Source organism: Pteropus alecto, unplaced genomic scaffold (assembly GCF_000325575.1).
Source record: "Pteropus alecto unplaced genomic scaffold, ASM32557v1 scaffold102, whole genome shotgun sequence".
Classification (NCBI taxonomy): Eukaryota; Metazoa; Chordata; class Mammalia; order Chiroptera; family Pteropodidae; genus Pteropus; species Pteropus alecto.
The window spans coordinates 812,834-823,417 of NW_006432224.1; the positions used below are offsets into that span (position 1 = coordinate 812,834).

Sequence of the window (10,584 nt, forward strand, 5' to 3'; positions counted from 1 at the left end):
GTCCTTCCGCTCGACCAGCCGAAGATGGGGCCGCTGGAGCTTAGACCTGTCGCGCTGTCTCAACCAGGGCGAGTCCCGGCCGCAGCCGCTGCGGGCACACAGCTGCGGGGCCGCGTGTCCGCCCGCCCCTCTCAAGGCCCCGCGAGCAGCTCAGTGCCACGTTCCTTCCGCCATGATCTCGCGAGTCCCGATTTTTTTAAATAGCAATTTATATCAAATTCACGAATGCGCCCGTTTGATTTCAGGGATTCTTCGTGTTGCCTGTTGCCTAGGGTGTTGACAAACAGTTAAAAAATTTTAACAGCTCCACGTCATGTAATAGTTTATCCTAGAAATAGAACTAGCACGATAACATCATGTTTTTCAGTGGTGTGTTCTTCCTGGGTTTTGTTTAAACTCGAAGGTGCCATGCAGTAGAGGCTTTTTGAGCGTAGTGATTCAGACTCTAATTTTCTTAGCGACGTCAAAGTAATTTCGAGGAACTTCAGACGTCACACCTGTCGTTGCCCCCAGCCCTGTCTCTGGCCCGCGGGCTCAGGTTGCAGCCAAGACAGTAACTGGAGCGAGTGTTACAAGCGGAGTGGCTTAGGGTTCGGTGTGTAGCAAGACTCCTGGGTGGACACTTAGCTTTCCCTGGCTGCTGGGATGAGCCAGGACACAGTGCTCAGCCTCCGTCACCCACCTGTCTGGATCGGGCTTCAGCGCGTGCGCTGACAGCTCGCGTCTCTGTCCCCAGCTCTGATTTACCCTGCGAATTACAGATCGGACCCGTAATTGGGCGTCTCACTCTCAACCTTAACAGATCCAGAATAGAGCCTTTTTGGGGTCACCCTCTCAAATCTGCTTCTCCGCAGTTGCTTTGCCGGTCAGTCGGTGGCAGCTCTGCCTTCTAGTTCATCTGGAGCTTGGACGCTTCCTGCTGCCGTCCTCTGTCTCACTCAAGCTGTCGGCAAATCCGCTGATGCCACCGTCAAGATGTCAGTGATTCAACGCCCTTGTTGACACCGTTCTCACCTCTACGGCCGATCAAAGCCTTCGTCTTTTGCCAAAAGAAATTCTTTCCCAGTGGTCTTGCTGCTTCCAAAGTTAAGCCTTAGAGGCCCCCATCTCAGAGGCCCCCCATCTCTCAGCGGAATCGGAAGGCCCACTTGGGCCCCTTCCACCTCGCTGGCCTCTCTCTGCCTTGGCTCAGTGCTCCGGCCCCTTCGTCTCCGTGTTCTGCAGACGTGGCCTGCGGCCGGCGGCCCTCCTCCGTGGTGCCCACATGGCTGGCTTTCTCACAGGCCTCGGGCCTCTACTCAGACGACGCCTCCCCTGACCACACTTCATCAGACACTGGTCTCTGATGCCATGTCCTTCACCTTTCTGCATTTACCTTCGTGGGGTTTGAAGTGACTTGTTTCTTATCGATTTCTCTGGTTTCTGGCTCATTTACTGCTGGCCTGGAAGCCCAGTGACAGCGCCTGGCACACAGTAGGAAGTCAGTAGATGCTTGTGTGCAAGAACGGAACGACTCAGCTCGTGCAGAATCTTTAGTTTGACTGTGATGTGCCTGGGTGTAGTTCTTTGTTTTTTATTTTGTTTTGTTCGTTGGTTTTGCATTATTCAGCTTGTTTTCTGAGCTTCCTGGACCTGTGGTTCGGTGCCTGATATTGCTTCGGGGACATTCTCGGTCATCATCGTTTCAGATGTGTCTCCTGGGCTTCCACCTGTGTGTGTGACGCTTCTGACGTTCGTCCCACGGCCCAGGATGCGCTGCTCCGTTTTGCGCATCTTGTTCTCGGCATCTCGGTCTGGGAGTTTCGGCTGATGCATCTCTGAGCCGAGGGTCCTTCCCTCATTTGCTTCCGGTCTGATATTGAGCCCGACAGAGACCGTTTTCATTCGTTGCGGGTTTGTGTTTATTTTCATTTTTTTACGTCTAGCTTTTCTTTTCGGTTCCTTCTCAGGATGTTCCTCTCTGCTCCTTGCACGCTGTTCACTTTGTCCACTGGAGCCTGTATCGGCTAATCGTGTATTAATCACAGTCGTTTTGAATCCCTCGTGATCATTCCAACCCCCCGCGTTGCACGGTGACGGTCTGACGGCCGCGTCCGCAGGAGGTACTCCAGCTGTGGACCGGGGTGCGGTCCCGGGGCGCCTGCCCCGAGTGGCTTTTTTTCTTTAAGCGCATGCAGCCACTCTGCCTTTTGATTGGGGAGAGTAAGTCGTTTACGTTTCGGGTCATCTCCGATAGGGAGGGGCCGCGCTCACTGCCCTTCTGTTCGCAGTGTCGTGTCTTCTGCGGTGTCTTCCTTTGTGATTCATCGGCTTTTTTTCCTCAATGACCTGCTTCGTTTCCTTTATCACTTGGTTTTGAGCCCTTCCTGTGGGTATTTTCTCTGTGGTTGCCGTGGGGATTGCGTAAAACATGCTGCGGTTGTGATGACCCCTTTTAAACCGATGACAGTTTTAGCTGCATGTGAAACCTCACACCTCTGCCCGCGAGGCCTCAGACTACATCTCCCTGTGTTTGGGATCCATTATCACGTAGTTAAAATTCTTTCCATCTTATCATTTAAATCTGCGCCCGAATTAAGGGCTCTGGTCCTGTCTGCGTATTCGCCTTGCCCTGAGAGCTCCGTTTCCCTAAGCTCTTGAGTTGCGTCCACCGCCCACCGTCCACCGTCCACCGTCCATCGCGCTTTCGCTTCCCCGAGTCTTGCAGGGCCCAGGAGCGTCACTCACCCCGGGAGCCCTTCACGTCGCCTTCAGTTCAAAGGTTGGTTTTCCCAGGTAAAGCGTTTGGTTTTGGTCGGCAGGGTTTTTTGTTCTGTTTTGTTTTTTGAATACGTTCTCCCACTTCTCTGTGGCCTGCAGGGTTCCTGCTGGGAAATCCGCCCATGCGGTCCCTCCTCCCTGACCGTGTGACGGTGTGAGTGACCACAGTGCGACCACAGTGCATCTCGATGGCGGCCTCTTCCGGTCCATGCTGGTTGAGGTCCTTCAAGCTCCTTGAAGTTAGATTTCCCTTTTCCTCAGATCTCGTGGACATTCCGTGGATCATGGCGCCATCTCGTCTCTGTGTTTCTTGTAGCACGTTGAGTTTCCTCAGGGCAAACACGTTGAATTTTTTTTGTCAGGGAATCCATAGATCTCTGTATATTTAAGGTCATTTTGTGGAGTTTTATTTTGTTCTTTATTTTGTTCCTTGATTTCCTTTTTCAAAGTGTTATTTTATTGTGGATTTTGCATTCGAAAAAACGGCCACTTCTCCCGGTCTTTCTGGACGGCCTTCGTCGAGGGAGGCCGTCAGCATTCGGGCTGACGGGGGTCCCCGATCCCTGACCGCCCTCTGTGGGAGCCTCTGTCTTGTGCGTGTGACTTCCCACCCGAAGAGGTCTGTCCGTGTCCTTGAGAGCTCGCAGCCCCCGGCCCGCTCGCGTGTGTCTGCGGCGTGTCAGGCTCTCTGCTGGGACCTCGCCTCCGGGGGCCCCCTCGGTGGCCACTGCTGGTCCACCAGTTCTCCGAGTCGGGCAAGACAGAAGTTCACCCTGCGGCAGCCCCACCTCACCCCACCCCCCAAAAAACTGGAATGTTGGACATGATTTTACTCTTTGTCCCCAAGGGCGAAGCCGGCATTGTAAACTGTGCCGGCTTGGGGCCTGGGAAGGGTTGGCCGACGCAGTCGAAATGAAGTAACTTTCCTACACACTTAAGGCCAGTCTTGGCCTTGAGCTTGCCCGCTGCTCTGCAGCTGGCTCCCAGGGGTCTCACAGAGGACGTTAGACCTGTCTAAGTCGGCGTGTCTGGTGGGGAGTGAGTTGCGGGGCTTCTTTCTTGCCCCCGTGTCACCGATGGCCCTCCTGGCCAGCGTTTCATCGTTGTTCCGGTAAATGGAGTATTTCGACCGTGAATTTGGTAGAAGGAAGATACCTGCAGGTTCGCTGACCACCTGTGCAAAGCGCACTTCAGTGAATGTTAAATAATGTTAGCGTGAGGTCAGAGGTCAGTCTCAGGCCTTTCTCGCCTTACCCTGGGAGGCTCTAGGCAGCCCTCAGCGTCCGTCACGTTACTAAGTTTTCCCGTCACTCCAGGGTTTCCTCAGCTCCCTAACCCTGGAAAAGCCACGTGTCCAGACTGCCAAATAATAAGCCAACCAGATCTCAATCAGAATTCACAGCATGTCCCCCGGTGCGTGGTAGACACCCAAATGTGTAATTAGTCAAGAAATATGTTTTCTATCTTGAGTATCTTTGAATCAGAAGAAAACATGAAAGACCATATTTCGTGATTGTCACAGAATTGATAGGTGTGGTCCACTAATGCCAACGTGTATTTCGTGTCCCTGACCCTTTAGAGGCTTAATTGGAGAGAGGTGGACGGATGTATTTTGTTTTTTGTTTTATTACAAAGTTCCTGTTAAATGGGACACTTTAAAAAAAAACAGTAAATTAAATTGCTATGCATAGTTACGGGCAGCCTAGAAGTCTATACGATTTTAAGTATTTAGTTCTACAGTTTTACTTTGCGTTGACTATATAACAGGCACTTGGCATTGAGATCATGAAGATCAATAAGTTAGTAGTTAGGGGTTATTGTTAGGTTAAACGTATTTCTGATAGTAAAAAACACTGATTTGCATTGAAACTATTCCTTATTCTATAGTTCACGGCTTGTAGGTTGGATCATGGCAGTCAGGACTTCACAGTTGGAGATTTGGTATTGAAATAATCTAATAATTCACTCAGTTCCATCGTAACAGACCCGGCCTTGAACTTGAACCGCGTCGGGTTTTCAGATCTATTTGATAAGGGCCAACACAGTGTGGAAGCCGCCACTCTCCCGGCCTTCTTACCTGAAGCGCAGCGTTGGGGGAGTGCCGGGGTTCACAGAGGCGGCACCCCGGAAGGGACACAGGGCAGTCGGCCCTCGTGAAGCCGTGGGCGGAGGCGTTGGCTCTGTCGATGACCCGCCGGCCTTGGCCCCGGCTCTGTCCTCGGCTCCCTGAGGTCTGGCAGCTTCCTCCGGCTCCGTCCTCAGGTCGAGGCCCTGTTCTGACGGGCACACGTCTTCCTGCCGATCGCCGCCTCCCTGTCCCCCGTTAGGATTCCGCAAGGGTCAGCCCCCGCGGTGCCGCCGTCCCGCTCACTGTCCCTTCCACGCCGTCATCGTCGGCCGTGTGATGTGCATCTCGTTTGCTTGCCGTGGGCGGGCACAGCCTCGCCTCTGACTGCTGCGGTTCTGCTGGGTTCGGCTTCGTTCTCGTGTTCATTGCTCACCTTCCAACTGCCCGTTGAATTCAGTTTAAGACCTTTTCAGCTCCCGCCTCCGATGTCGCTGGCAGCCATTCTAGTGTGCTGACCCCAGGGGTTGGCCATCGGTGTGGGAACGTTAAACGTGTCTTCAGTGTTTGTCTTCCGGATGGTAAATGAAGTTGCTGTGCATAGTATGGTCAGCTTATGACTATTATAGTCATTATTATTATTATTATGACCATCATTGAGGCGTTGTTTGTTTTTTATTTTCGTTAATTACCGGAATGTTCCAAAAAGCTGACTTAAAGTTTTTAAAGTCGGCAGAGGTAGAATTAGTGCCATTCGTGACAGACGTAGGTTTCCCCGTTTCTGTCACTGGCGGCTGAGACCATTTCCTTCCCCAGGGACCTGCCCTCTGGAAAGACGCAGCGTGGCAGCGGTGTTTCCCCCCGTGTTTTATCTTGGAAACGTCCAGACACAGCGAAGTTGAAAGAATTTTGTGCCTGACGATTCTACCGTGGACGTGTCCATTGCTGTATGACGTCTTCGTTCTTCTATCCTTTTTAATGCGTTTCAGAGTCAGCTGCTGACGTCAGTAACCTTCCCCACGACGTGCAGCCATTTTTGAAAAGATTTTCTCAGACGTTCTGGGGTGACTCTGGTCCTGCAAATACGGTTTCTTCCACAGAACATTTATTTGTAGGACCGCGTTACTAATTCAGTCACAGAAATTAAGTAAAGGGAAGCATTGTCTGTTTTGAATGCAAAGGTGTTTTTAGGCGTCTGCTTCAACTCGGAGAGCTCTCACTCGAAGGTCCCACGTGATCTTCATGCTGCCTGCATAAGAAAAGCGTCCTTTTCTAGAAAACGAGCTTTCGGGGAGCGACCCATGAGGGAGCTGTTACGGGAAGTGTACAGTGGCCTCTTTCCTGGCAGTTGGGTTACGAATGGCAGCCGACGCGTCACTAAACTGCGACTCTCTCCTTCCTCTCTCTGTCCCCCCCCCTTCTCTCCCCTTCCTTGTTCCCGTCGTCACCAGGTTTGGGGAAAGCGCACAGTTCCTGCGACGGGGCTGAGGGAAGCGGGGGACGCTGTGCTTGCCGGGCAGCGCCCCGGGGGACAGAGTTCAGAGCTCTGTGAAGGGCCAGGTGGCATTTACTTTAGGCCTCGCCGGCCGCGTCTGTCACAGCCGCTCGCTCTGCTGTCACGGGACGGGAACAGTCTGCGGGGCGGGGAGCCTGGCCGCGACCTAATGGGGCAGCGCGGGCACTGCTGTTGGAATTTCCTATAATTTTTCCGTGTCACACATTATTCTTTTTCTGACTCTTTCCATGGGAAACCATGAAAACCGTTCTTAGCTTGCGGACTGTGGAAGACAGGCGAGGGCTAGATCAGGTGTCTGGGCCACGATTCAGAGGTCACCCCGTGGGAGCCATTTGCCAGACTGTCGCCGTGGGTGAGCACCTTGCCGGCCGAGGCCGCGTCTGCTCCGCGTTGGGCGCCGGTACGGGGACGCACGGGGGGAGCGTCGCACGCTGGCGCCCCTGGGAACCGGGGCACGGGCGCCTTCACTCAGTCCGAGGGGCGCTGCCACGTCCAGCCTGAGCCCCCTCCGTGGGGTCAGCGGCCTGGGCGTGGGGTCGGGCCGGCTCACGGCCCCCGTCCGCTGAGCGGCGTCCGCGGAAGAGCACAGTCGGGTGGGGTGGCGCCCCAGCCCCGTCATGCTAAAGGTGGGGACACCGAGGCGCAGAGCGGTCCCACGGGGCGTGCGCGGTGGAACCAGCGGGCTCCCCGGGCTGCCTGGGCCTGAGGAGTCACGCGTCCGCGCCACAGAGCTCGGTGGTCCCTGCTCCTTGAGAGGCTGGCTGTGCCCTGTGCGTGGCGACTGCGTCCCAGATGCCAGCGCACGGTTTCATAAAGTTTTCCTTTTTTTCAATTGCACCTTATCCGTGGGAGTTTTTTCCGTGAACGTTTTATCGTGAGACGTGCGGCGGCTGCGAGCCGGACTCAGGCCTCGCCGGGTCGCGGGGTCCGAGTGCAGGGCCGAGCAGTGAGTGCGCTGGTGTCGTAGCGGCCCTCAGCGGGCCGGACGCAGGCCTCGCCGGGTCGCGGGGTCCGAGCGCAGGGCCGAGCAGTGAGTGCGCTGGTGTCATAGCGGCCCTCAGCTGGCGGGCTCCCCGGCTCACCGCCCTGTCGCACAGCGGAGCCGGAATCTAGAGCCGGGAGGAATCCGGAGGTGGGGATGCTGAGGCCCGGGAGCCCTTGTCCAGGGTCGGACAGCGGCTCAGAGGCAGAGGGAGCTGTCGCTTCGGGCGGGTCTTTTGACCCTCAGTCATGTCCTGTCACTTACTTGCGCATGGATCACGTACATGGCTCGGCTTCGAGGGACTTTTTAGGACAAAACTTAGCGTTCTCATTAGAAAAATAGCTGGTGTTTTGGTATTTTGAGTTTTGATCATTCATCTTTAAAAATTAATCTTAGGGACAATTTAGTAAACCTGGAGGCCATTTAAATCGTGTACGTGACGTTTTAAAGCCATTTCTCTGTTTATACTTACTAATTTTTAATATCCAAGTAACATATTTATTATAGAAAAATAAGAAGCAAAAACAATTCAAAATCCCCATCCAGTTGCATCGGGAAATGGCTGTTAGCACTTCGAAATAAAAAGGGCCTCATCCTACACTTGCTGCTTGGTAGGTGACTTCTGTCGGTGACGTGCGAGAGGGCTGTTCCTTGCCAGGTTGACATCTTGGCAGATTTACGGCTGCCGTCGTAGGCACGTAAGCATCTGAGCGGTCACCTACTGTGGGCGTGTCGGTTTCCCCCAGATTTCATAGAAACAATGCCTTTTTGCACATTCGTCCAGTGATTTCCCACAAGGGCTCTCCGTTCATGTAGTTCGTTCTCTGATTCATGTTTAAGACCCGTGATCCACGTTGTGACTTCCCTGGGGAGAGGCAGTGCCCAGCATTTACAGCGTCCGAGGGCAGGCTCGCGCGGGGCTGACGCGCTCACACTGGCCGTGTCCCAGAGTCCGCTTCTGCCTTCGCCCGTCGTCACTTGGATATCTTACGTCGCCACTTACCTAGACTGACAGTCTTTAATTTTCAAAATTACGCAGCCACATGTAGTAAGATAGCGTTGCGTTCGTGCAGTTTTTAAGGGTTCGGGGTGGGGTGCTCTTTGCATGCGTTGAGTGGTCAATTTGCACGGAACGTTTGGAAGGTAGAAGCGCCCGAGTGTGTAGAATGCGTTTGAATCATTACTCTTTGTCACCTTGATAGTTTGGAGACAAAGTCCTCCTTTCAGAGACAAACCGGACTGTTCACGTGTCCCCATCTACTGCTCACTATTCAGGTTCTCACGATTAACAAGCCAGACGCAAGGTCTAATGCCACTTGCCACTTCGTGCTGCACAGTGGCGAGGCAGCTGTGGGAACGTTTTGGACATTGAATTAGCTGAGGTTTTTTATAGTTTCGGTTACGTGTAGTTTTATCCTGTGCACGTAAAGTCGGCACCAAGCAGAGTGGCCGTGACTGCCGCCGTAGGGCCCGTGGCCTCTGTGCTTGAACTCTGGCGCCCTCGTGTCGGACACAGCGGTGGCCTCGAGGCGAGCAGACGCAGAGCCTGTGCGCTCGGCTGTGGCGTGGGGGCACGGCACCCGCCTCGGTGCCGGGGGGCGCTCCGCCGGACCCCGTGCTGGACGGTCAGCTCGGAAGAGGGGGGTGTCAGATTTCCCCAGGGAACTCGGCGCTTCCCGTGCCCATGACGTGAGCATAGTGAGGACGTTTGTCAGCGGTTTTAGGGTGAAGGTTGTATGATGACAGCTTTGGGTATTTTGTTTGTAAACTTACAGATGGTTGAAACACTGGAGATTCAGCATGGCCAGATCGATACTTTAGATGCAGTTACTTTCTCAAGGGTAGAATTCCGAAACTCGTAGCCACGAACGCCAGGGCTGTCACCTGTTAGCAGCGAGCGGTTAAACCGCGTTTTCCACCGGCACGTTCTGGGAACCCAGTGACTTTGGCGAGCGCTGGCCTTTATCGGTCCCCTGGGAGGTGCTTAGGAACGTTCTGGTAAAGCAGCCTCGGGGCGATACACCCCTCCCCGCCGCGCCACCCACCCCGCGCCCGCGCTGACGGGCCTGTCTGTTGACTCGTTGGCACAGGAAGCGAGCCGCCGCGAAGCATCTGATTGAACGCTACTACCACCAGCTGACCGAGGGCTGCGGGAATGGCGCCTGCACGAACGAGTTCTGTGCCTCCTGCCCCTCCTTCCTCCGCATGGACAACAACACGGCGGCCATCAAGGCCCTGGAGCTGTACAAGGTCAACGCGGCCCTCTGCGACCCGCACCCCTCCAAGAAGGGGGCGGGCTCGGCGCACCTGGAGAACGCGGACGGGGCCGCCCGCGCCGCCCGCGCCGACGCCGAGGCGCACAGGAAGCAGGGCCTGGGCGCCAGGGACGACTTCAAAGGTAGGACAGGGTCGGAGTCGGGGGCCGGGGGGCTGGGTGGGCCGGTGTCCCTATCGGGTTGAGGGCGGGGCCGATCCCTGGGTCGGTGACTGCACCGTCACTGCTCGGTGCCCTCTGGTCGGAGGCAGAGCCACTGGAAAGGTCCCGCGGCTACTGGACGGCCGGGGACGGTCAGCCTTCTCCACGGGCGCGCGTCTGGAGTGGTGTGGCCCGTTTAAATTAGGGGACAGCTCGACAGAACGTCGGCCGTGCGTCGGGGGACCCCAGCATGGGAAGGGGGGGTGGCTTTGTCCCCTTTGGAAGGCAGGGCAGGACGTGGCAGTGAGTGGCCGTGACGCCCGTGCCCTCCTTCCCCGGGGCCCTGCGTGCCACGGCTGTCAACACGTCGCTTTCTTCCCGAATCCTCAGCGCCAGGCTGGCTTCCCCTCGGTGCCGCTGACCTGCGTGGTAACGGGCCGGGCAGGTTCCGAGTGAGGGGCAGGGCCCCGCCCCACAGAGGCCATTGTCCTGGTTTGGGAGAGGGAGCTTCTGGCTTCTGACGTGTGTGAGGTAGAGGTTACTGCGGAGGTTTCAAGTGCACGTTAATTGGCGACGTGGGATTGCGTTTTAGCTCGTGTCCTGCGGGCACTGGAAAGTGTTTCCATAACCTCACGCGCCAGTCCCTTCCCTGACTCGGCCCCCAGCGGGCTGTGCGGGCGAGCGCGTCACACCGACCCCGCCGTGCACGCTTCCCAGCCGGCCTGCACCCGGAGCAGCGGCGGCCGAAGGTGGCTCGTGCTGGCACCGTGGGGTGCAGCCGGTCGGGTGGCCGCACGGGGTGGACGCACCGTCTTCTGGGCCGTGCGCCCGTCTTAGAGGCACTG

At 55.8% G+C, this 10,584-nt stretch overlaps 1 protein-coding gene across 1 annotated transcript in view; it reads left to right on the forward strand.

Moving 5' to 3' along the window:
* The window catches only part of UBE3A (ubiquitin protein ligase E3A), a 56,127-nt gene that overhangs the window by 22,994 nt on the left and 22,549 nt on the right, over positions 1-10,584 (forward strand). Inside the window, exon 5 of the mRNA XM_006907081.3 lies at positions 9,414-9,721. Within this exon, the coding sequence (XP_006907143.1) occupies positions 9,414-9,721 (308 nt within the window). The remainder of the gene's footprint in view (positions 1-9,413; positions 9,722-10,584) is intronic.